The sequence below is a fragment of the Bos indicus x Bos taurus genome, chromosome 15, assembly GCF_003369695.1.
Source record: "Bos indicus x Bos taurus breed Angus x Brahman F1 hybrid chromosome 15, Bos_hybrid_MaternalHap_v2.0, whole genome shotgun sequence".
Taxonomy (NCBI): domain Eukaryota; kingdom Metazoa; phylum Chordata; class Mammalia; order Artiodactyla; family Bovidae; genus Bos; species Bos indicus x Bos taurus.
The window spans coordinates 30,418,418-30,445,875 of record NC_040090.1 but is presented as its reverse complement, the minus strand read 5'-3'; the positions used below and the strand labels follow the sequence as shown (position 1 = coordinate 30,445,875).

Sequence of the window (27,458 nt, the reverse complement as noted above, 5' to 3'; positions counted from 1 at the left end):
ACAGCTATACATGACTACTGGAAAAACTAGCTTTGACTATATGGACCTTTGTAGTCAAAGTAATGTCTCAGCTTTTTAATATGATGTCTAGATTTGTCATTGATTTTCTTCCAAGGAGTGAGCTACATGGCTACAATCACCATCCACAGTAAATTTGGAGCCCAAGAAAATAAAGTCTGTCACTGTTTCCATTGTTTCCCCTTCTATTTACCATGAAGTGATGGAGCTGGATGCCATGATCTTAGTTTTTTCAATGTTGAGTTTTAAGTCAGCCTTTTCACTCTCCTCTTTCACCTTCATCAAGAGGCTCTTTAATTCCTCTTCACTTTGTGCCATTAGGGTGGTGTTATCTGCATATCTAAGGTTATTGATGTTTCTCCCAGCAATCTTGATTCCAGCTTGCGCTTCATCCAGCCCAGCATTTTGCATGATGTACTCTGCATATAAGTTAAATAAGCAGAGTGACAATATACAGCCTTGATGTATTTTTTTATACAGCCTTGATGTACTTCTTTCCCAATTTGGAACCAGTCCATTGTTCCATGTCTGGTTCTAATTGTTGCTTCTTGACCTACATACAGGTTTTGCAGGAGGCAGGTAAGGTGGTCTGGTATTCCCATCTCTTTAAGAATTTTCCACAGTTTGTTGTGATCTACATAGTCAAAGGCTTTACAGTAGTCAATGAAGCAGAAGTAGATGTTTTTCTGGAATTTTCTAGTTTTGTGATCCAATGGATGTTGGCAATTTGACCACTGGTTCCTCTGCCTTTTCTAAATCCAGCTTGTATATCTGGAAGTTATAAGTTCACATACTATTGAAGCCTAGCTTGAAGGATTTTGAGCATTACTTTGCTAGGGTGTGAAATGAGTACAACTGTATGTTTGAATATTCTTTGAAATTGCCTTTGGGACTGGAATGAAAACTGACCTTTTCTAGATAATTAACCTTGCTCAATTACCCTCTTTTATTTTCTGTATCTTTCTTCACTTGCTTTTGTCTTGGTCTACAAATCAGGTCTCTTACTCTCTACAAAGGGTCAGCAAACTCATTCTGTAAAGGGGCAGAGGGTAAATATTTTCAGCTGTATTGAACAATCTTTTTTAAAATGACCCTTTAAAAATATAAGAAAACTTTCAGTTAGAAAGCCAGATTCAGACCACTAGGCAAAGTGTGCCAATTCCTCTTCTAAAGTATCAACAAATTTCTCAATTCTACCACCATCAATCTTTTCCTCTACCATTCAAGTAAATTTTATATGTGCCTCTCATATGCCTGAGCACCATGTTAAGTGCTTCCATATTTTTTTTTGTATCACTTAATCCCTGCAACAAGGTTATAAGGTAAAAGTTATTATCTTCATTTTACAAAATAGGATACCGAAACTCAGAGAGTACAAATGAACACCAACCAATTTTTCCATGTCCAAGTCTGATGCTATATCCATTAGGTTACACTACCTCTCTCTGGAAAATAGAAATCTCTGTTATTTCTACTTCTTCACTGTAATTACTATTCATTTACTTATTCTGTAATCTTTCAAAATCTGACCTGTCTCCAAGACTCTATAAAAACAATTCTCCAACAAATCCAATGATATTTAAATAAAAAACATATAGTATTATTTTATCAGCTGACATTCAAATAAGAGGAAAAAAATGATCCAACACTTTAGAAAACAGGCCAGCAGTTCCTCAAAGTTTAAATAGCTACCACATGATCACAATTCTATACCAAGGTATATACAAAGGAACTGAAAGTATCTGTTCACAAAAAACCTGTATGCAAATGTTCATAGCAGCATTATTCATAAAAGTCAGAAAGTTGAAACAATCCAAATGTCCATCAACTGAAGAATGGATAAACAACATGTGATATATCCATACAATAGAATATTATTTAGCTACAATAAGGAATAAAGTACTGGTTCATGCTACAACATAGATGAACCTTTAAAACATTATATTAAGTCAAAGAAGCCGGATACAAAAGGCCACATATTACATCATTTACACGAAATACAGAGAACAGGTAATTTATGGAGACAAAAAGTAGATCAGTGATTGCCAGGAGATGGAGAAAGTAAAAAGGGGAATGACTACTAATGGGTACACTGTTTCTTTTTGGGGTGATAAAAATGTTCTGGAATTAGATAATCACGATGGTTGCACGTTCTTATGACTATACTAAAAATTACAGAATTGTATACTTTAAAAGGGTGAATTTTATAGCATGTGCATTATATCTAATTTTTTTAAATAGGAAAAGAGGACTTCCCTGGTGGCCCAGTGGTTGTGAGTCTACCTGCCAATGCAGGAAACACAGGTTCAATCTCTGGTCTAGGAAGATTCTACATGCCACAGGGCAACTGGATCTGTGCCCACAACTACCAAGCCAGTGGTCTAGAGCCCCTGACACACAACTGCTGCAACTACTGAAGCCCGTGTACCAAAAGCCCACTTCAGCAAGAGAAGTTCTTTTCAACAAGAGAAGCCACCGCATGGTGAGGAGCATGGGCACCACAACTAGAGAGTAGCCCCGCTCGCTGCAACTAGAGAAAGCCTGTGTGCAGCAATGAAGACCCTGCTGCCGCTAAGTCACTTCAGTCGTTTCCGACTCTGTGCGACCCCATAGACGGCAGCCCACCAGGCTCCCCCGTCCCTGGGATTCTCCAGGCAAGAACACTGCAGTGGGTTGCCATTTCCTTCTCCAATGCATGAAAGTGAAAAGTGAAAGTGAAGTCGCTCAGTGGTGTCCAACTCTTAGTGACCCCATGGACTGAAGCCAACCAGGCTCCTCCATCCATGGGATTTTCCAGGCAAGAGTACTGGAGTGGGGTGCCATTGCCTTCTCCGAATGAAGACCCAGCACACTCAAAAATAAATGAATAAATCTTTTAAAAAATAGGAAAAGAACCCACCTAGAATTCTCTATTTCAACTGTTTTTATTTTCCCTTGTTTTTTTCCCCCTAGTCGCTGATCATACACATATATGTGAGTACACTTTCAATTCTCTTTGTTATCAATCTAAAATAATTTTTCGATGTTGTTATACAGTCATAACTACATAATCTTATCTTGTATGGAAACAAAATATTCCACTAATAGACTTTGGTTTTAATATTGTCTAATGAAATTGTTTGAATTTTTTCAATATTAGACGTGCATTTCCATAACCAGTCCTAAGTATATTACTTTCCCCTATTTTTATGGTATTTCCTTAATATAAGTCCCCAGCGGTAGAATTATTCAGGTAAATGATGTATGATCATTTTTATGGCTCTTGAAACACAATGCCAAACTGTTTTTGCTGGTCTGACGCAATTTTATACCTTAAGAGAAAAGCAGGAGTAATCCAGTCTCATTTTACCACAAAGTTACCACTATAAGGTGTCACTATCTTTCAATAATATTATAAATAAAAATATGATAAAGAGTATAGAAAATGCTAAGTTCTTTCACTTGCATGCATGCAAAATCAGTTTTTTCAGTCGTGTCTAACTCTTTGTGATCCTACAAACTGTAGCCCACCAGGCTCCTCTATCCATGGGATTCTCCAGGCAAGAATACTAGAGTGGCTTGCCATGGCCTCCCTCCAGGAGAATCTTCCTGACCCAGAGATCGAACCTGAGTCTTCTGAGGCTCCTTCATTGTAGGCAGATTTTTTACCACTGAGCCACCAGGGAAGCCCAAGTTTTTTCATTTAGTTAAATCTATTTCTGGACTTTATTCTCTTCCTTTGACACAATTATGTGCTTGTGGTTTCATAACAAGTTCTTAAATCTGGTAATGTTATATGTTCTTTCTTCTTCTTTTTTGAACTGCTTTCTTAAATATCTGCTTAAATTTCTATCCATATTTTAGAATATATTTGACAAAGTATTAAACTCACCAAATTTCTCAAGGATTTGAATATTCAGAGTTCTCCAGGAAGAACTCCCAGAGTCTCCCTCAGAAAGGGACCCTTCTATGTTCTTTCCCACTATCCAGTACGTATATTTACTATATATGTATCACACTGTGTTCTATTTGATACTCTCTTCTATTTCAGCCTACCTGACTTTGGAAAACTAACTGAAAGGACGATCTCTTATCTCCGTATCCTAAGTTAATGGCATATAACAGACTATCAAAAAAAAAAATGTAGGCTGAATCAATGAATGAACATCAAAGATACCACTTAAATGAGTCAAACAAGCTACTACTGCTTGGCACTACCTTAGGAGCTGTGGGAAAAACAAAGAAAGTAGAAAATACTGTCCTGTTTCTCAAGGAATCTATAAACTAAAAGGAAAGGAAATTAAAAGGAAACTACAGATATATGATTTTGGAGACTATGTAAGATTATAACTGAACAATGATTATGTAATTCATGTTATAAAATTAATAGAGAGCACAGAGAAGAATGAATGCAGGAGGAGCTGTGAAGGATTCCTGGAACTTGAGATGGGCAGCAAAGAACTGAGAGGATATAGATAAGTGGGAAATAAGTACAAAACAGTCATTGGGTAAGAACAAAGGCATGGAGTGGGTATTTGCACGGTATTTGGGAGTCACGTACCTTCCAATTCTACAGACAGACTCAAATATTTGTGCCCCTGAAGTTTTACTCTATGTAGCAGACAATTATGATATTTTTACCTGGAGTTCTCCAAGTTTCTTAGATGTTGGTGAAACAATGGTAAAAAATCCATCGATGTGATGGGTTGGAGAAAGCTGGGCTAGTCCACTGATCTGAACTCTACCAATTGGAAGATGTTCAAGTTTGGTGATTACTTCCAGCACCAGCACAGCCATATCTAACCAAAAACAATTACAACATCAGCAGACATTTTTCATTTACTTTTTTTTTTTTTGGAAATGGGCAGAGGAGTACACATTACCAAATGTTTTTACTTAAAAATAAAATCACTTTATTTTCAAATAAACTATTTTTTATCATATCATTCAGGGGGTGGGAAAGAGTGAACCCAAGATCAAAAAAAACTAAGTTTTAGGAAAAGCAATGACAAATATCTCAAATGGAGGGAAAAAAATTATACAGAAATAGTTAGCATATCAACTATTTGATAAGGAAAATACCTTTAACAGAGTATTTTATTTCTTTACATATTTGGCAAGGATTCAGGCTTTAGTTTTGAAATAAAAAAGTAACAATTCTCAGTTTTTAAATTCTCATCATATCTAGTTTTGAACTGGACAAAGGGCTGCTCTTATATAGATGCAGCAGCTGGTCCCTGCTTCTCAGGAGTATTTTATTACTTATTCCTCAATAATATCTGGAGGACTGAAATGCTGAGAGCACTTAGAACCAAAAGGAATGGAAATAAACTCCTTAACTGGATTCTTCAATTGGTTGCTTTGACTTAACACCTTCATGGTCCCAATTTATAGCAGGACAAATACAATGCATACATATGCAATTTGAGATTATTTCAGAACAGTGTAACTTCTGAATATTTTCTTACCAAAGTTGAGAAAATGATTTATTTTCACCATCTGTTGAATGCTGTAGTGAAAAGAGCACTGGATTACAATTACAAGATCTGTGACTGTGTTGTGGCTCTGATATTCACAGACTATTTCTGTGAAAGCCACAGCTGTCTATAAAATAGGCATCACAATACTTTCCTCCCAGTCCTCATGGCTGTGAGGAATGGTAGTATTGTAAATAAAACACATAGCACAGAATCCTTTTATATGGCAGTTGCTTAATGGTTGTTATATGACTTTAGGCAAATTACTTAACATATCACAGTCCCTGACTTATCTAATCATGTACGTTACCTGGAAATTCTGTGAACTAACAGTGTAAAAGTGCTTTGTAGAGTATAAAATAACATGCATGTATAGAATATGAGAAATCTATCAACATTTGTTGTTTATTTACTAACAGCCAGGATCACCTATGTCTCATTAATTTTCTTAATCAGATATCTATGCTGCTGCTGCTGCGTCACTTCAATTGTGCCCGACTCTGTGCGACCCCATAGACAGCAGCCCACCAGGCTCCCCCGTCCCTGGGATTCTCCAGGCAAGAACACTGGAGTGGGTTGCCATTTCCTTCTCCATGGGTATCTTTTAAAAGCTCTTATCACTATCTACCTAATAACATAACTAAACTTCTCTGTGAATTTAGTTAGAATTAGATACCATTTGGATTAAATCTTTTGATTCATTTTTGTAATCTCCACAGCACCTAAGCACAATGTCTGAGGCAAGCTAAGTATTCTATACATATTTTTTGAATAACCGAATTTTTTTTCTTTATATTTTGATGTCTTCAAAAATTTCTTCTGGCAAGAATGTAAACTTAAGCAGAAGTTAATCTTTAATTCACCTCTGGCTTTCTTGTATTCTTAGCCCAATGCTTTTTACTGACTTGAATTGATTTGATAAGTCCACCATCTAAAACGTTTATATGAAAGTTTGACTTGAACAGAGAAATAACACAGTATACTCAGAATGCTGTCCTTGAACAGAAATGAAATTTTGGCTCTTGGTTCCCAGTAGAGGGATCCTCCCTTCTCTGAAAACCTGTACTACTAACTCACTAACACTCAATTGGTATTTAGCATATATTATCTTCTATTATTACTAAATTTTTTATTAGTAAATTTTATATCCTTATTATTAGTAAATTTTTTCCTTGAGTATAATGGAAGTTCCACAGTAGACATTATAGTTATATTACTTAAAGAAGTACAATGTAGTGACAAGTGAATGAGTCTTGGTGTCAGAGAGAAGTGGGTTCAAATTCTAGTTTTGCCATTTATCAACTATAGAACCTTATATAGCATATTCACGTCATCTCTCTGAACTTTGGTCTCATTGTCTACAAAATAGAGAAAATATCTATCTTTCAGGGTTATTGGGGCTTCCCTGGTGGCTCAGATGGTAAAGCGTCTGCCTGCAACGCAAGAGACGCGGGTTCGATCCCTGGGTCGGGAAGAGCCTCTGGAGAAGGAACTGGCAACCAACCCACTCCAGTATTCTTGCCTGGAAAATCTCATGGATGGAGCCTGGTAGACTACAGTCCATGGGGTCACAAAGAGTCAGACACGACTGAGTGACTTCACTTCACTTCACCTCAGGGTTATTAAAGATTAGAAATAATATGTATCAACTGGCAGCACATAGTATACTCTAAATAATAGTGGCAATTATAACATCTCTGAATCCTCAATAACTAACAGTGTCACAGCTACTAGGAGCATAATAATACCTACTCCTAAAGACATAGCTACATGCTTCTTATTATGCCTGCTGATGAAATGACAAGACAAAAACATACCTGTTAGATAAGAGGTAAACTGCTTTGGACCACAGCGAATAGCATAACGTGTAGTTGTTCTCACAGCTTTTGGTTCAGTCTGCAATGCATCTCTGGGACAAAAGAGGGTTCCTTCTGATGTTTCTCCCCACCATCTCACCCGGACAAGTATACAAGCAGGAGGCTTTGCAATCTTCCATATGACTTTATTAACAGAAAGTTTCAGAAAGCAGCGTAGCTGGCCTTCAACCAAGGGTGGCAAGCTTGTAGATGGAGAAATGTCACTTAAACCTGTGGAGGAATCTGAGCATACAAAGTCAAAATTTAGTCTAAATATAGAAAACATATAATCTGCTTTTTGAATGAAAAACACATAAAAACATTTTAATCTCTACAGAGAGAAGGCTAATTCTATTTATCCTAATATATGAGAAGAAGTAACTGGCAAACCAGACCACAGAATAACCTATCTGGTCACTTAAGCCACCCTGAAAACTAGTTAGTATTCAGGATTGGATTCAGGTTACTGTGAGGAAAGAACACACCAACTTAAGACATACTAGTATAAACGCTTCTTTAACTGAAAAGATACTAAATGAAAACTACGATACAGTACATAGATTTTTAAAAACCTCTGAAGCAGTTGAAATTTTTCTTCCAAGTACTCCTATTCTGATTATGGCAATGTCCAGTTTTAAAGACGCTACTGCTACTGCTGCTAAGTCGCTTCAGTCGTGTCCGACTCTGTGCGACCCCTGAGACGGCAGCCCACCAGGCTCCCCCGTCCCTGGGATTCTCCAGGCAAGAACACTAGAATGGGTTGCCATTTCCTTCTCCAAGGCATGAAAGTGAAAAGTGAAAGGGAAGTCACTCAGTCATGTCCAACTCCTAGCGACCCCACGTACTACAGCCTACCAGGCTCCTCCGTCCATGGGATTTTCCAGGCAAGAGTACTGGAGTGGGGTGCCACGGCCTTCTTTTTTACATAATTCTCATACTTTAAAACTGTCCTGTCAATTCACAAATGAAATGTACACCATACAACTCAGTGCTTCCATAAAGACCACCTTAAACTGTGTCTTTTCTTCCTGCCAATATCATATAATCAATGAGGACAGAAAGTATCACCTTTAGATTCTGCCACTATTCTTTAGCATAGTGCTATGTTCATAATATTTATGGCTTTTAGACAGATAACAACATGTAAACAAGGCAATTAAGCATGACTTTCTATACAGCTTTCCTTTAATGACCCTGATTGTCTTCCCCTTCACAGTATCTTTTAACCATGACTTATAGGAAGTTTAAGAACTCATTCCAATATTACACACACCTTTCTATTCTTCTCACTTTTCCTTTGGAGAGTGGTCATGCCTCAATTAGAAAATACACTGAAGTCTATCAGATCAGAAATTTATATAACTAATTCTTTGGATTTCTAAGAGAATACCCCTCTGCTTTCTTGAGTGAAGACCCACCATAATATTTATGAATAACTAGTTTCAATATAAAAATTATACACAGGCATGTGCATGACTATTACTGTATACGCACACAGTATAGTTAGAAGGACATTAGCATGTTATTTCATTTTGATTTTCCTATCAACCAAATATACTTGACTGGTTTGATGTAGGTAACACAGCACTGAACACTTTCACACTTCTGTTTCATATCTTGCATCATTCCTGAAAGGAAACACATTGCCTCAAAACTGCCTTAGTTATCTTTAAACAGCAGATAAGATTCACTTCTAGACTGCAGCTTTAGTCCTCAACCCAGTGGCTTAATGCACTATCACTATTCCAAATACCTCTCTGCCTATAATGTAAAAAGGCAGAGTCACCCAGTTTCTGTTTTGAGGCAGCTCTGCAGAAACTCAATTTTGTTTCCTGATCTGTCGTGGGTTCCCAGGGTGACTGTTCTTGCTGAAGCTAACATTCCCCTGGTCTCCTTACGTGGACTAACCTGATAAACTCCTCCTGTTAAACACTTTTACCATCTCAAATCCTTCAGAGATCTTCATACCCTCACCTCCTACCACAATGTCAATCCCCAGTCTTTCTTTCTCTCTCCTCTATAACTGGCTTTTCCCTACTCCCACCTGTAGCCCTTCATGAGTCATGATTGCCTCACGCCTCAGTCATTCAACTAACATTTATCGAGTCCTGTTGTGTGCTAGTTTTGGGGGATTCAGATCAGATCAGATCAGTCGCTCAGTCGTGTCCAACTTTGCGACCCTATGAATCACAGCACACCAGGCCTCCCTGTCCATCACCAACTCCCGGAGTTCACTCAGACTCACGTCCATCGAGTCAGTGATGCCATCCAGCCATCTCATCCTCTGTCGTCCCCTTCTCCTTCTGCCCCCAATCCCTCCCAGCATCAGAGTCTTTTCCAATGAGTCAACTCTTCTCACGAGGTGGCCAAAGGACTGGAGTTTCAGCTTTAGCATCATTCCTTCCAAAGAAATCCCAGGGCTGATCTCCTTCAGAATGGACTGGTTGGATCTTCTTGCAGTCTAAGGGACTCTCAAGAGTCTTCTCCAACACCACAGTTCAAAAGCATCAATTCTTCGGCGCTCAGCCTTCTTCACAGTCCAACTCTCACATCCATACATGACCACAGGAAAAACCACAGCCTTGACTAGACAGACGTTTGTTGGCAAAGTAATGTCTCTGCTTTTGAATATGCTATCTAGGTTGGTCATAACTTTCCTTCCAAGGAGTAAGCATCTTTTAATTTCATGGCTGCAGTTACCATCTGCAGTGATTTTGGAGCCCAGAAAAATAAAGTCTGACACTGTTTCCACTGTTTCTCCATCTATTTCCCATGAAGTGATGGGACCAGATGCCATGATCTTCGTTTTCTGAATGTTGAGCTTTAAGCCAACTTTTTCACTCTCCACTTTCACCTTCATCAAGAGGCTTTTGAGTTCCTCTTCACTTTCTGCCATAAGGGTGGTGTCATCTGCATATTTGAGGTTATTGATATTTCTCCCAGCAATCTTGATTCCAGTTTGTGTTTCTTCCAGTCCAGCATTTCTCATGATGTACTCTGCATATAGGGGATTCAGTAAGGCCTAAAACGTGATCCTTGCCTATTAGGATTACCGACATACTCACCAACTTGTTTTCCGTCCAGTCCCATAGAGACCTGCAAAGCTCTACCTCCCCTTTTCCTGCCCCCACACGCTTATCAAAAACATTCCTAAGTCACGGGGATTTAAGGTACAGCATGGTGACGACAATGGTAGTGTACTGTATATTTGAAGGTTGCTAAAGAGTAGATCTTAAACGTTCTCTTCAAAAGAAAAAAAATTGTTATGTATGGTGACGGATGCTAACGAGACAACTGGCAATCATTTCGAAATATATATAAATATCCAATCCAAAGGTACACCTGAAACTAACATAACGTTATATGTTAATTATACCTCAATTTTTAAAAAGTAAAAACCAAAACAAAACCTACAATTTTTTCGTTCTCTTCCTTTGGAAGCATCTCCTTTTAGCCCTCCCCTCATTCCATTTATTCACCCACTTTGTCCCCTAGTCCAGCCCTTATATCGTTTCCATTCGCGGGAGGGTCAAATGCTCTCTTTTAACCCTGTGATGCCCTGGTTTATTTTCCTCCGCAATCCTCTTCCCCGCTTTTTTAACAGGCGGCTGTGGGAGGTCTTCCTAGAATGCCTAGCGCCCCGCTCCCCGAACTCCGCCCAATCTCCCAACTACGCTGTCTTCCACCTTTGGTCGCTCAGATTACCTCTCTTCTTGCGGCTACGGCCGCCCCCAGGCCCCTGAGCTTTCCGTTGCTTCATGACGATCCCGAGCTCCTCACCAACTCAACTACGGCTCCAGCACCTAAGCTGTAGCCTCCCGCCATCCCTTCCCAAGGCACTGGCGTTCCCCGGCAACCGGGGCCGCTGGGCAACCTGGGAGGCAGGAAGAAGTGGTTCTTTCTTTAACAGTCTCTGGGAAGCGACCAGAAAGGAAGGCGCCAAGACGCTTTCCTACCAGTAGACTACAACACCCAGGACGCTTTGCTACCCTACCTCTGCAGGGCTGAACGCGGTCGCCTCCAACTGCGCAAGCGCAGAATGCGCTCTCTGAGGACTCCATTGCCCAGGGTACATAGGAGCGCTTCTCTTTCCGGCGAAGGTCGTGGAGTTCTCTGGTAGGGGTCTGAAGGGTCAGAGACTCCGTTACCCAGCTGCCTTTGTGGAGTGTTGCTGCGCACTTCCGGTGGAAGTGCTGGGGCAAGGGGGTGGAGTTTAGAGAGCCGGTGGGCGGTGCTGCCGGTAGCTGGGTGCTGTCTAAAGGCTACAGGGCGTCGCTAGGGGAGTGAGCTGTAACCGGTTGGGCCGCACTTAGCGTGGGACGAAGCTTCGGCTACTGTTCGAGTACCTGCGGCCTCCCCTTCATGTCGGCCCTCGAGAAGAGTATGCATCTTGGGCGCTTGCCCTCTCGCCCTCCACTACCCGGCAGCGGGGGCAGTCAGAGCGGAGCCAAGATGCGAATGGGGTACGTGACCCGTACCCCTTCTCCCTAGAGACCAGGCCCCGACCGTTGGAGAATGGTGGCTCTCGGCGTTCAGAGTGGCATGGCAAGGGAGGCTAAGGATTGAGAGAATGTTGGCGGCGGCCTGGAGACGTTTACATGAAGTAGAAGGCAGATCTGGGGACTAGGGGAGGCACCAAGTCACTGGAAATTAGAGGACAAATAGTATTGGAGGGAGAAGGGAATGAGGCAGAGATTGAGGAAGCTGAGAACATAGTTTGAGAGATGTAGGAGGCACCTCAGAAGAACGGGTGGAGGTTTGAGAAAAGGAAAAAGAGTTGTAACAAAGGTGGGGGGAAATCTTCCAGGGATGGTTGAGGGAAATGGGAAATGACTAAGTGAAAAGTTGAGGGAAATTAGGAGAAGAACTAGGGAAAGATTTGGGAGGAGTAAATCCTTATCTAAGTTTCTGTGAGAACTAGATAATAGAAAGAAGCTGGGGGAAACAGGGGACACCTGAGGCAGGGTTGGAGAAGGAAAGAGAACTAGGGAGCAGAAGGTTCTGGAGAGAGTTTCTAAAGGTGAAGAGGCATATTCAGGGAGTGAGCACGTGACTTAGAGATTAGGTCTCAAGGGGTGCTGAGAAAGTGTGGGGAATAGGCCTAAGGAAAGATGGAGAACATAGCCAGGAAGACTGTTAGGGGTGATAGGAATGTGCTGAGAAGTGAGGGTAGGGAATAAGGAGAGGAGTGATGAGAGAGAGCGTGCAGGGGTTTAGAGAGTGACTGTGGGCTCCAGAGATTGAGAAATGAGTAGAAATAGGGTTTAACTAATGGCTTGCTGCGGACAGAAGGTCTGGAAAGGTTAAAGAGGAAGATTTGGGCAATTGATTTTTGCAGGGCAAGTAGGTCTGGTGGAAGTTATGTACTGATCTGATAAAACTCAATGAAGTATTGAGAGTAGCAGCTAAAATGTTTTGGGGGAAACCACCACTTACTGGAATGGGAGGAGCTGTGTTGGCTTTTGGAATTTTAGGTTGTTGAATGAACTGGGCCAGGTTGGGGGATCTAAGATGTAGGAGAGAGAGTGTAATGAGTTGAACCTGGGAGAGGTAATTGCTAGAAAATAGGTAATTGATCAGGTAGTCGGTTTTGAGGTGTGTTTGTAGTATCAGACAGGATTCTGGAGACTAGTGACTGTAAGGGATAGAAAAAATACTTAGGTATGTGGTAATCAAGAGTGTGTGTTTGAAATTCTAGAGAAGGATTGATAGATACTCTTGGAATAATGACTAGAGAAAAAAAAAAATCTTGAAGTAACATGTACAAAAGCTTACCAAAAAGGAGACGAAGATAGGAGATACAGTGCTGTGAAAACAGGTCCTAGGAATGGAGAGAAAGGAGAATCTATAAATTAAAACAGTAGGGTAGAGGGGTAGTGAGAATGGTTGGAAAAACCGGGGAAGGAAACAAAGACTTGCAGTGGAGACCTGACCATGGGACAGAGTAGAAAAATGAGAAAACCTTGACAGAGGAAGGTAAAAGGTGGGTCAGTGAATGCACACAGTGCAAAGAGGTGGCAGAAGGCTGCATGTAAGGTAAAGTGAAGATTGTTTGACTTTGGAAGACTAAGTTAGGGCTGTAACATGATCGTGGAGGATCTGGAAGCTGATCTGTAGTCGATTATTTGGGGAAGATTAACCTGGACTATAAAATTAATGTAGCATTTATTGTTGATATGTATCTTAGTTGCTGCCTTTCTTAATCTAAACTTTGGTTTTTCAGTATTCCAGTGCTCTTCTGTGAAAATACATAAAAATCCTAGCTTTTTAATAACCATATGCGCTTCAGATAAGTTTAGAGCTTAGCTTCTTATTTTGGCAAAACAAGTTCTCTGAAGATGAAGAACTGAAGAAAAATTCTAAGAGAAAGTAAAATCTACTGATTAGTGCCCACTTCGGCAGCACGTATACTAAAATCTACTGATTAGCTTAATTGTTAGTAACTTAACCTCTTTAACGGAGAAGGCAGTGGCACCCCACTCCAGTACTCTTACCTGGAAAATCCCATGGACAGAGGAGCCTAGCGGGCTGCACTCCATGGGGTCGCTAAGAGTCGGACAGGACTGAGCCACTTCCCTTTCACTTCTCACTTTCATGCCTTGGAGAAGGAAATGGCAACCCACTCCAGTGTTCTTGCCTGGAGAATCCCAGGGATGGGGGAGCCTGGTGGGCTGCCGTCTATGGGGTCACACAGAGTCGGACACTGAAGTGACTTAGCAGCAGCAGCAGCATGTAACCCTAATATTAGTGATAATATAGACTCTCCTTCCCTAGAGTCATCAAACTGGAAGAGAGCTTTGAAATGGTCTTACTGCTTCACCATATAGTTGAGGAAACTGAGCCTTGGAGACTTCTGTATTCTGTTAGGTAAACTAGGAAGCAGGGAGTAGTATCTTCTCTTAATAAATGAGAAAACTGAAACACAGATCTTCCTCATACTTATGCTTTCTAGAAGCTGGGCAATAGGGCCACTAAAGACTTGGATCTCTGGACTCTGAGACCCATTGTGTTTTTTGGGTTCGTAATTATTATTGTTGGCAATAGTTAATTTGAGTTATGTATCTTATTCCTTTGCAAATACCCTGGGATTTAGTCTTCCTTTTTTTTTAGTCAGTCCTAGTTTATAAAGTGTCACTTCGGCCAGTTTCGAATCATCCTTTATTTCTAACTTCTTCTCAGTTGCTTTTTTTTAATCTTCTCATCTTTTCAACTCCCCAGCCTTTCTCTTACTCTCAGATTGGACCTGTTCCTTTGATAGTATCTTATATGACTGTTTCAACTATTTTTCATAATCTCTTGCCTTTAGTTTCAGTAAACCTTGTTTAGCTGTGTTTGCATATTCAGGGTGGTTTTGAGATTTTGGTTTTTCTTGAGTTTCCATAATTTATTTTTTTCCAATTGGATTTAGTAATTGCAAAGTATTACTGGATAAAGCTATAATAGCAATTACTTTTTTCTTTTTGTTAATATTGTGTGCCAGGCATTGTGGCAGTAGCTTTATGTATGTTATTTCTCGGGTAAGGCCTGAAATCCTGGTTTTATTGTTCCCTGATAGATGCCAGTAGATGATGCTCAGAACAGTGGTTTTGAACTTTTTAAAAGCTTTTGGAACTACTCTGACTTTAGAGCCCTGCTTGCAACTGGTATTAGTCTGTTAGGGTTACCATAAAAAAAATACCATATTTTTTTTCTCAGAGTTCTGAAGACTGAGAAATCCAAGATCAAGGCACCAGCAGATTCTGTGTGTGGTGAGGACTGCTTCTTGGGTCATAGATGGCAGTCTTCTCACTGTGTCCTTACCTGTGGGAAGGGGAAAGGAAGCTCTAGGGTCTCTTTAATAAGGTTACTAGTCACTTTGATGAGAGCTACACCCTCATGACCTTATCACCTCCCAAAGGCTCCACCTTCAAAAGTAACATTGGAAGTTAGGATTTAACATGAATTTTGGGGGCACAAACACTTAGTCTATATCATGTGGTGTGCTTAAGGGTGTTTTGAAAGTCACTATTTTAGTACATTCCATTACGATTAGACTGTAAGTCATTTTTCAGTATAGTTTTGGTTCATCAGTAGTAAGTACTTTGTTTCTACAGTCATCTCTTACAGTTTTATAGTGCTTTAAATGATACATATATATTAGTCCCTTTTTTATATTATTCCATGAGGTAAGTTGGGGCAAAGGTTAATATTTTCTTTTATTGAGAAAACTCAAATGTTCACTGACTCGCCTAATATCACAGAATCCTTAAGTGGCAGAAACAAGACTTCAGAAACCCAGATTTATATTGGGTTTTTGTTACTATTGTTATTCTTACTTGTTCAGTCACCACGTTGTGTCTGACTCTTTGTGACCCCATGGACTGCAGCGCCCCAGGCTCCTCTGTCCTCCACTTTCTCCTGGAGTTTGCTCAAACTTACGTTCATTGAGTCAGTGATGCCATCTAACCATGTCATCCTCTGCAACCCACTTCTCCTCCTGCCTTCAATCTTTCCTAGCAGCAGGGTCTTTTCCAGTGAGTTAGCTCTTCACATCAGGTAGCCAAAGTATTGGAGCTTTAGCATCAGTCCTTTCAATGAATACTCAGGGTTGATTTCCTTTAGGATTGACTAGTTTGATATCCTTGCTGTCCAAGGGATTCTCAAGAGTCTTCTTTAGCACTACAGTTCAAAAGCATCCATTCTTTGGTGCTCAGCCTTTCTTATGGTCCAACTCTCACATCCATACATGACTACTGGAAAAACCACAGTTTTGACTATACAGACCTTTGTAGGCAAAGCGATGTCTCTCCTTTTTAATACACTGTTTAGGTTTGTCATTGCTTTCTTTCCAAGGAGCAGTTGTCTTTGAATTTCATGGCTGCAGTGAAATCACCGTCCACAGTGATTCTGGAGCTCGGTTCTCGTTACACCTTGGTGCAAAAGAGATCGTTGTTTGAAGTGATAATGATCTGAGTTTGAAGGCTAGCTTGAATTTACTTTAGTTAAGTCATTTAACCTCTCATGGTCTGTTTCTTAACTCTAAAACTGGGATACTTCTGCTTACCTTAGAGTGCTGTGAGAACGAGATAACATATGAAAAGCAGTTATGCTTCCTGACACACAAGCTCTTAAGGAATGGTAACTAGTAGATTATGTTAAGAACAATGAGAAAGGCTCATTCTTTAAGAAATAGAAACACTTCTTTCAGTAGCTTATAATGTATCTTACAATACACAGCTTTTTCCCCTTCAAGCTGTGTATTTATTCATATCTGATCAGACAGTTTTTCATTCAACTTCTTAAATGTGTTACAAATATCAGGGCCTCTGAGGAAGGCTTTAAGGGGCTGTTTACCACAGATAGAGAAATAAAGGGCAAAGTGGAGTGATTTGCTCAAGGTTGCATATTAAGTTACTAAAAGATTTAAATTACTAAAAGAGTAATCTGTTTATGTTAATTATCAATTTCAAACAGCTGATTTATAATTCACATACCGTAGAAGTCACCCTTTTAGAGTACGCAGTTCAGTGATGTTTAGGATGTTCAAGGTTGTGCAATCATCACTAATTCCGGGACATTTTCATCATTCCATAAAGAAACTACTTACTGTTCACATCACCCTCCCCTTCCCCTAGCAACCATTAATCTATTTTCAGTGTCCATGAAGTTGCCTATTCTGGAGATATATAAATAAAACCATACAATATGTGACCTTTTGTGACTGGGTTCTTTCACTTAGCGTAATATTTTCAAGTTTCTATGAGGTAGCATTTATTAGTACTTCATTCTTTTTTTTTTTTTCTGCTGAATGGTATTCCATTGTATAGATATATCACAATTTATGTAGTCATTTTTCAATTGCTGGAATTGGGTTTCCAGTGTTTTGCTCTTATGAATGATGATCCTGTGAACATTCACATGCAAATCTCTGTGTGGAAATGATGTTTGTATTTTTTTGGATATATACCTAAGAATGGAATTGCTTTGAAGCCTTTTATATATTAGGGTTTTTTTCCCCTTGTAAGTGTTAAAAAATATTTTTCCAAGTTGCCCTTTTACTTTGCTTATAATAATTTTTGCCATGTAAAAAGTTCTGTTTTAAAATTTTAATATAATCAAACCTCTGTAGAAAAACCCTTTGCTTCTGGATTTTGTATTTCAGAAAGATATTTCCTTCTTCCAGGTTATAAAGTAATATGCTTTTCTCCCTGAGACCTGTATCTTTCTTTTTTACATCCATCTGAAGTTTATCTTGATATGCCAAGTGAACAGATCTATCTATTTTATCTTTTGCATGCTTGTATGCTGAGTTGCTTCTGACTCTTTGCAATCCTATGGGCTGTAGCCCTTGAGGTACCTCTGTCCATGGCATTTTCCAGGCAGGAGTACTGGAGTGGGTTGCCATGTCCTCCTTCAGGGGATCTTCCCAACCCAGGGATCAAACCCAAGTCTCTTGCATGTCCTGCATTGGTAGGCGTTCTTTACCACTAGAGCCACCTAGGAAGCCATTTTTATCTTTATCCATAGGCTGTCCAATTGTGTAACACAATTTTTTAAAAGTCTTTATCCTTATCTTGTTATGTGAATTTCACCTCAGTAAAAATTAGTCCTTTCCCCCACTAGTTAAAATGCCATCTTTATCATACACCAAATTTCTATGTAGATTTGGGTCTGTTTACAAATTTTCTTTCCTTTTTCGTCAGTCTGTTTATGTGCCACTGCTATGCTTTAAATCAGAGAGGCGTTTTTAATATGTTTAGTAAATGGTAGGGGTAGCTTCCCCTTCATTCTCTTTCAGGATTTTCCTAGCTCCTCTTACTTTTTTTACGTGTAAACTTTCTAATCAACTAGACTAGTGCCTAATAGCATTTTTATCGGCATTATATTAAATATGTAAGTTAACTTAGAATCAACATTTTGATGACGTTGAGTCTTCCTTGAAGTATGTTCTTCAATTTGTATAAATCCCTTTTGAATGAAAAATATTTCCGATGGAAAGTACTGACATGTTACTTTTAATATTTTATGTTACATAATGTAGACATGTTTAATATTGTATTTAATATTACTTAAATATGTACAAATTAAAACAAGGGATAAATTCCTATGTATAAGAGTAATATAATTAGAAAACTATTTAAATATATTTACTATTTAAACACAGCCTATAAAATTCCTCAAATTCAGATTAACAATATTACATTAATGTGAAATAATTAATTTTTTGTTAACAACTTGTGATTTAAGCAGAAATACTATTTATTGAAGTAATACTTTTTATAAATACGAAGTTCAGAGTTGATTCAGTTATTCAGCTGTATCAGTCAGGACCCAGACTTTTTGCATGCTTTCCTTTGACATCCTTATAAATGTTGGCTTTTCCTTCTCTTACTGGTCACCTTATGGTTGCAGCATGGCTGCTGCAACTCCACTTGTACCTTACCGTTATTCTTCTTTCCAAATAAAAAGGAAGAAACAAAGACAAAGACCGTTTCCTGACTTAGCTTGTCCCTGTTTTTTTTTTTCCCCCTAGAATGGGAAACTCCCCAGCAGGTTTTTCCCTTAAGTCTCTGTCTAGAACTGGTTCACATGTACATCCTAAAACTAATCACTGGCAGTAGGGAATGGGATTACTGTGACTGGTTTAGACCAATTCTGATTCATTCTTTTGGGCTGGAGAAGAGATAACAAAGATCTTTACTAGCTACTATTTATTTGGAATTCTGTTAGGGAATAGAGAGTGGTGAGAAAGGGATGTCTGGAGTAGAGAGTAAACAGCAACTGCTCTAAATCTTGATATTAACAAGAGGAACAGGCTAATCTGACTTCAGATTCCCTACTGTTTTCTTTACAGCACAGGTTTAGGAAGTGGTTTCTCTCTTTCCCTCCCTCTCCCATTTTCTCCCTCTCCCCTTTATGCCACTTTTGAGCCCCTTGACCTGAGCACTTCTGAGTGAATGTCCATTTCCCCATTTTTGCTACACTTATTGCCAGCAAATCTATTTCTCCAAAATTGGGTAATTGGAATTTTTTTAACCTGACAAGACTTTCTTGTCATGTTACTTGATGTCAGATTTGAGGAAACACTTTTGATTGGTTAGGAAAAACTTCTTCCTTTATACTATGAAATAGTTACTTTTAGAGAAGAAACATTTAAGTAATAAATAGCTCTTTTAAAAGCATGGTCCACTTATATACCACACTTAGATGTCCTTCAAATTCAGTATCGACAACCAGTCCCAAGCACATACTACCTATATAGTTGACCCTTGAACAACAATGGTTTGAACTGAGCAAGTCCTGTTATACATGGGTTTTTGTTTTTTTTTTTTTTCAATAGTGAATGCCATAGACCCTTGAACAACAGGGAGTTGGGGTGCTGACCCTCCTCACAGTGAAAAATCCAGGTATAACTTTATAGTTGGTCCTCCATTTTCCATGGTTTAGTGTCTGCAGCTTCAACCAATTTCCACTTGTGTTTTATTTACCATTACATTTGTGTAATATTTGCTATTGAAAACAAATCCTTGTGTAAGTGGACTGACCCATGGAGTTCATACTGTGTTGTGGAAGGGTCAGGTGTACTACACTTAATACAATTGACAGTCGGTTGAAATTGCCTCTGTGGAATCTCAAATATGGAAGGTACACAGGGCCAACTGTAAGTTATACATAAATTTTCAGTTGCATGAAGGGTTACACACACATACACCCCCAAACCCAGCCCCTCTTCTTACGTTGTTCAAGGGTCAACTCTGTATTTTGAAGATTGAATAAGAGATTATGTTGAAAATTATAATCATTCGAAATCATGGCAGAAGGCTGAAGTTGTTTACTATCAGTCTTTTTTCACTGTGTCTCTGTATGTCCTTGCCATGGACTTTTTCCAGGTGTAAGTGGGAATCCTATCTCTGCCACTAATAAGGCATGTGACTTAGTCAAGTCTTCCTCTTTCTGGACCTCAGAAGGAACTCTGAGGTGTACTATAAAGACTTCTGTGGCACCAGACATGCTTGAGTCTAAGCTCCAGTGCTATGGAGAGTGGCTCTGGGAAATCTATGACTTTGAGTCTTTCACATGTTTTAAAGGGAATATTTTTCTTGCTGAATTCAAAATCCGGCTTGTTACATAACAGACAGCTAATTATTCCTTCCCATAAAGTAAGATTTGAGTTAGATGATCTCTTAATAGCCTGATCCAGTACACAGTTTTTAGACTCTAAGTCATCTGCTTTAATAAGATGCCCTTATCAATAGTAATGAACTCTCATGATCCCAGACAGCCATTTGGTTGCTGTCCTTTCCATTCTTTCCATTCTCTTCAGTGTTGCTAATGACAACTTTTCTTTTTTATATATAAGAGCTGTGGTGCCTTGCTTTAAATAGCTGGCTGCAATTAAACTTCAGTATTTTGTCCCCACCAGAAGACTCCTAAGCTGGAGAATTTGTGACAGCAGTGACTAGGACTGCTACTGTGCAGCTCATGACTCATTACTTGCCCTCCTAACAGACTTAAGCAGGCTAGTAGATGTTGAAATATTAATATATCTATTTGGATTTGAGACATTCACCTAAAAACATACAGCTTTTATTTCTTATTCCTTGTCTCTAGGCAGGGAATAATTTTTCCTCTCTTTTTCTTCCTCCTCTCCCTTATTTCCTTAACAGTTGATGCATAGTGGTCATACAGTTTTGTTGGTTTTGGTTATTATCTCCTAGTAGGCATTATCACATAGTTGTCAAGGAGCACATCTTCTATGTCCGCATAGTCTTCTGTAGATATAACATTTAGCCCTCTGACTCCTGTAATTATTGATCTGCTGTCTACTCAGGACTGTGAGCTTCTTAAGAGTAGGAATCATGTCTTAATTTCCTGGGTGTCTAACGTGCTGGCTGCTTAAGTGCTGACTGAATGAGAAACTGAAATCCTAGACCTCTTTAGCTTCATTCTATAAAGAAACCTTATTTCCTCACTGGTTCCATTAAGATGGGGTAACTTAAGTGATACTCCATTGAAAATCATTTCAGTTCATAAATAGAATCAATACTTTATTTCAACACCAAGCATTTAGGCTGAGTGTGTTGTGTTTACAAATACATTGACTAATTTGAGATTTAAAATGCTCATATGGTTGAAACTCGTGCTTGGAGTTTGTCTCTTGTATATAAAGATTCATGCCTGTTGGTTAGTTTTACTTTAACAAAACTTGACACTTTTTCTCTTTATCATTCTCCAAAACTGAAGTAAGATCCTACTATAAGAGTAGTTAGTTGTTTAGTTGCTAAGTCGTATCCACTCTTTGTGACTCCATGCACTGTAGCCCACCAGGCTCCTCTGTCCATGAGATTTCCCAGACAAGAATACTGGAGTTAGTTCCCATTTCCTTCTCCAGGAGATTGATCTTCTGGACCCAGGTCTCCTTGGCAGGTGGCTCCATTGAGCCATCTATGAAGCCCAGGAAGATTGTGCAGGCCATGGAGCAGCTAAATCCTTGCGCCACAACTACTGAGCCCGCACTCTAGAACCTGTACTCTGCCCCAAGAGAAGCCAGCCACTGCAATGAGAAGTCTATGCACTGCAACTGGAGAGTGGCCCCCACTCGCCACAATAGAGAAAACCCACACCCAGCGATGCAGACCCTGAGTAGCCAAAAATAACTAAAGATATAAAGTTATAAAAAGAAATGTAAAATGAATTCTGCGTGATAAAGTATTGTGTCATACTTTAGTTGGTAGCTCTTTTTATTTATTTGGCCACACTGCATGTCTTGTGGGATTTTTAGTTTCCTGAGCAGGGCTTGAACTTGCTCCCTTGGCAGTGAAAGTGCAGAGTTCTAACCACTGGACCACCAGGGAATTCCCTGGTAGCTCTTTTTTTAGTGTTACAAAAATCGTAGTTTATCATAAGCCAGTGGTGCCTTGTACATACGGTATTTCATCTAACAACTTGATGGTGATCTATTTTGCTTAGTCTTCACTAATTTAACAGCAATCTCCTTTTGTGTATTAGCCCCAAAGTGGTTAGCATGCAGGAGGTCAATAAACATTTGATCAATGAATGAATGATGCTCAGATACAGTGGATATATGACATTTTTTCCATCAGCTTAGAATTGTGCACCCTGAATTTAGTAGGGAAGTAAATGTGAGGGAAGAACCAGATTTGTTGAGCATAGAAGTGAAATTTTAAAACTGTGATTATTAACAGTATATAAATATGAACTTGGACCCTATTATATCCCTCTATGATTCCATATTTATATCCCTCTATGTTTATCGTGTTAAGAAAATGCAACCCAGGTTGTTGTGGGGATTAAATTTAGATAATGCTTGTCAAGTGCCCAGCACAAATGCACATGTGTCTGGTTTGTTTCATTTAATCCTTCTCATCCATTTAATTAAACCAGCTTTTCCTTAAGCATAAGAACCATGGTTCAAGATATATTAATATCAATTTAAATTCAGTTTTCTATGTGAATCACCTGAACTACATGATTATTATTAACTGAATTTCATCACAAATAGCATTGTAACCTATTATGGCTAAATAGACTTGGGGATGGAGCTTCTCAGAGAATCTATGAATATTTTATAATACTGTTAATCAGAGGAAATGTACTTCAGTTTTTCCAGCAACTTACTTTACAAACCTTTGGAATATAAGCCCATTTTTAAATTGGAGAATACACTGACATTTTTTTCCACTGAATATTGGGAAATTACTTTTTAATTGACAATTAGAAGGTTTGTACTTTTGCCTATTCCCTATCCAAGTCATTGTTTAATAAAAATAGTACTTCCAATTTTTATAGCATTTGATTTAACAAAATTTTCTCACCAGATATAATCTTTGTGAATCCTTCTCTCACCTGGTTCCATCCCCATAAGTGTCCTGAACAAGCTTGAATGTTCCATCTGTGAGCTCTCATGGTACCCTAGGCTTATTTCTGTCATAGCTGTAGTATACAGTGACTGTTTCCTTGCCTATCTCCCTCCAAACATTAGGTCTTTGAGGTCAAGAACCAAGTTTTCATTGATGAAAATTTCAGGCCTGCTGGTTTCCCTCATGCCCAGAAAGTGTATCAGGGCCTGCCATACAAGGCATACCCAAAGGTCTCTTTAATTGAAATTAAGTTAGCTGCTTAAATAAGCAAGTTGTGACTGGAAAAAAAATCCCTTAAATAATTGCCCTAAAGATATTTGCTGTTTGTCCTTTATCCTGGATCGTCATGGCATTTAGATGTGTCTGGGGAAGGGGTTATAGAACCATTGGTTCTGAAATATTAGGGTTTTCTGTAAGGATTTTATTGGCCTTTAAGCTCTGACCTCAAAACTCTTTCTTCCTATTGTGATATGCCTAAGCAGAATGGTAGCTTACTTGTATTTTGATGACTAAGAATGGCCATGCATCAGTGATGAGAGTGAACAACTCCAGTTGATTTGTAGAATCTCATAAAGTGTTCTATTGTCTGCTTTTTTGGTTTCATTACTGATGTCTCAGTGATTGTGTTTTTGTTTGAGGCCAGATCACTTTATATCCTTTTTTCTATTTACTTTTAGTGTTTTCGAAAATGTTACTACTTATGCTGTTCTTATATTGGGTGAGTGGTAGAAATAAAATTTAGAAAAATTTCTAACTTGGGTAAAGCACAGTTCTTTATTATCAGAAGTATAAGATTAGAGTTGTTCTTGTGCTGCAGCAGTTGTCTTTATCCATCCATTTAAAACAAAGCAGGTTTTTGTGTGATCTGACTCAGCAGGTTGGAAGTTACCATAGACTAAGTATCTTATCTGAAAGTGGTTTTAAGTAAGGTAAGGTTTCATTCATAGAACCATGTCGTATATTGGGCCATAAATATCCTTTTTTGTCTAATACAGGACGTTGTGTAAAATCCTACTATTTCCATTTTTGGATTCTGTGATGCCCAGTTAATAAGGAACATTTTCATCACTGGCCAACGCAGAGAAGTATTAGGAGTAGGATGTAGAATTTTCAAGCACCTGGTAAATCAGTGTTTTGTAAGTTGGAACTCTTTTAAAAGGTTTCCCCTGTTCTTTCGTTGTGAATGACTTCAGAGAAACTTGAGAATTGTCTAATTCTTCCTTTTCACTCCACCCTTCTGCGCTCTCCCATAATTATAATTATAGTAGTAAACCTTGATTTCTTCTTAGTCTCCATGGTACTCAGGCTTGCTTTAAGAGTCCTCTACCAATCATTATCCCTATGGCAGGAACCAATCCTCTTCCACTTCTTCCTGGGGATTTCTGGGTGCTTATTGTTAGCTTTGATGATTTTAAGAATGGAGAGAGAACCTAATATTATTTTGAGGGTAGTATTAAAAACTAATAAGGAAGTGACCCTAGCTGAGCTACTTTCTATGGTTTTGGATGAGTTATTTAACCTCTCTTGGGTTTAGCTTTCTCATTTGCAAAAGAGGAATAATACCAGCTTTCTCATTTGCAAAAGAGGAATAATACCAGCTACCCTAGAGTTGTGGAAATTAATTCATTAATTCATCTCCATTTTCTCCTCAAGTCCCTTGAAATTAAAGTAACTTGGAAAAAAGAATAATCAAAGGACAAAGAAAAGGAGGGAAGGTAAGATACCAGCAGGATTTAGGAAGATGGCAAGTTGAAGACTGTTAATTCTCTGACAGGGAAGAGCAAACTGCAAACTGTCTGTAGAAAGAGAACGAAAGTTGAAGTTAATCCATATGTCAACCCCATAAAGATTCAGGAGTTGTAGATGCTAGGTACCTCTGAAAGGGGGCTAAAAATAGGATTGATTGACTCCATTAGACTCTCAGATCTTTTCCTTTCCCTCTATTTATTGAAAATAAATATCTCAATAATGGGAGACAGGTTAACTTCTGGAAAAATTGAACCAGAGTGGCTCTGGACTTAGAGACAATAGGGATATGAGGGCAAAGATAAAGCAGCTGGATGAAACAAGTATTAAGTGAAAGTACATAATTGTGTCTTCTAAATATGTTTATGTTTTCTTCTTTACTTTCCTCAGGTCTTTGCTTAAAGAAGCCTTCCCTGATTACCTGATTTAAAATTCATTCCTTCTCATTCTGATATTCATTGTCCCCCTTCCTGACTTTATATGGCCCTTATTGCTACCTTGCAAATTTTTGCTCGTATCTCCTGTTAAGTGTAAACACAAGAGTAGGGGTTTTGTCTTTTGTTCACTGTAGTATTCCCAGTGCCTAAAATAATATCTCATAGGTACTTATTAATACCTATTTGTTGAGTGAACAAATGAGACTCTTTAGATCCTTTTCAGAAGGCTCACAGCTAGTTTTATGTCCCCAAGCAGAAGATTGGAGGATTTATCTCTGGAGAAATGGCTGGCCTAAGAGAAAAGACATGTAGATATTGATATTTAAGGGGAAGAGTCTGTCATTTAAAAGTCTGGGTCTCTGCTTGATAACTGTACAGTGATACTCAATAGTCAGCAAGCCCTCCTTTTTCATAGCATTACCGGCAATCCAGGGAAAGCCTACAGTGCAAAAGACAGAAACCAAAACAAAATGAGAAAAGAAAACAGTAGTGCACAGAACAAAATAAAACACTAAATAAGCGAGCATCTCGAATTTTCTGGTGGTCCAGTGGTTAGGACTTGGCACTTTCACTGCTATGGCCCAGGTTCAATCCCTGGTTGGGGAACAAAGATCTTGCAAGCCAAGCCTTGGAGTACAGCCAAAAAAACCCCACAAACCAAACACATCCCCTGCCCCCCAACATCTCTTGTTGGAGACGAGACAGTATGGCATCTGTGAAACAAGAAGAGAATGCTCTTTTATTTAAAAAAAAAAAAAAAAAAGAGGAACCTGGTTTCAGAGAACAAAATGTAAATGTTGGGAATAAAAACATGTATAGTAGATATAATTCAATAGAAGAGAAAGTTTAAGAAGAAAGAAAGCCTCCTAAGAAGAGGTTTGTTCTACTTTTAAGATTAAAGTTTCTAAACTTTAATTTCTAAATGTGGGGGATAAAAAAATTCTTTAAAACTCAACTGCAATATAAAATAAAATTTAAAAAGTATATAATGGTAAGAAATGACAGAAAATCTATAAATTAAAAAAACTCAAAAGCAATACCTTAATTAGAAGTTGATAGAAACATGCCCTAAAGTTTGATAGAGAATAATATAAAATTAATGTAAATTAAAATTAAATGTAAATTAAAATTGTTTTGTCTAATATTTGCCTACTTTGTTTTTGTCCATCTTTTTTATTTTGGAACTTTCTGTCTCTTTTAAAAAGTATATAGTTGAAAATTAAAAGAAAAAAATCTCATCTTAAGATATTTAAAACCTAGAGTAATTAGTTTATTTTTGATACATTTGGATTTATTTCTGCCATCTTATTTTGTATTTTGTCTCATCTGACCTGTGTTTTTCTCATTTCATTTTTTTCTCCATTAGGGTAGTAATGATATAATCTATTGTTTAAATGTTCCCCTTCTCATTTTTTGGTAACAACTTTATTGAGAGAGAGTTTACATACCATACAAGTAATGATATAATCTATTATTTAAGTGTTCCCCTTCTCATTTTTTGGTAACTTTATTGAGATAGAGTTCACATACCATACAACTGACTCATTTAGAGTGTACAGTCAATGTTTTTTTAAGCATACGCCCAAAGTTCTGCAACCATTACCACAGTCAAATTAGAACATGTGTAGCATCCCCAAAGAAACTTTATACCCATGAGCAATATGTCTTGCTTTTTAGTCCTCACTTTCCCTTAATCCTCTAAGCCCTAGGCAGCCATCGTTTTCTTTCTCAATAGATGTACCTAATCTGAACGTTTATAATGAATGGACTTAATATATGTGATCTTTTGTGAATGGCCTCTTTGCTTGCCATAATATTTTAAGTTCATCTTTATTGTAGCATGTTGAATTATTCTATTCCTTTTTTGTTGCCAAATAATATTCCATTGTTTGGATTTATACCAAATTTTGTTTATCTGTTCAACAGTTAATAGAGACTTGAATTGTTCCTACTTTTTAACTATTATGAACAATGCCCCTGTGAACATTGTTATACAAGTTTTTATGTAGACATGATGTTTTCATTTTCCTTGGGTAATTTCCTAGGAGTGGAATTGCTAGATCATATGATACCTTTGTTTAACCT

General features: G+C 38.4%; 2 protein-coding genes and 1 non-coding gene across 5 annotated transcripts in view; 2 read left to right on the top strand and 1 right to left on the bottom strand.

The window, feature by feature from the left end:
* The window catches only part of C2CD3 (C2 calcium dependent domain containing 3), a 126,886-nt gene extending 115,593 nt beyond the window's left edge, over positions 1-11,293 (bottom strand). Inside the window, exons 1-3 of the mRNA XM_027562924.1 lie at positions 11,036-11,293; positions 7,292-7,573; positions 4,639-4,796 (exon numbers count right to left, since the gene is read on the bottom strand). Coding sequence (XP_027418725.1) covers positions 4,639-4,796; positions 7,292-7,573; positions 11,036-11,090 — 495 coding nt within the window. The 5' untranslated portion in view covers positions 11,091-11,293. The remainder of the gene's footprint in view (positions 1-4,638; positions 4,797-7,291; positions 7,574-11,035) is intronic.
* Positions 11,294-11,354: 61 nt separating this feature from the next.
* Positions 11,355-27,458, top strand: part of PPME1 (protein phosphatase methylesterase 1) — a 51,516-nt gene continuing 35,412 nt past the window's right edge. For 2 of the 3 annotated variants that reach the window (XM_027562931.1, XM_027562932.1), the window contains exon 1: positions 11,442-11,793. In XM_027562931.1, coding sequence (XP_027418732.1) covers positions 11,693-11,793 — 101 coding nt within the window. In that variant the 5' untranslated portion in view covers positions 11,442-11,692. Of the gene's footprint in view, positions 11,794-27,458 lie in introns of all 3 variants that reach the window. The other variant, XM_027562933.1, reaches the window with a different exon arrangement.
* TRNAE-UUC lies at positions 25,908-25,979 on the top strand. The gene has a single exon. It is a non-coding gene; the product is annotated as a tRNA-Glu (tRNA).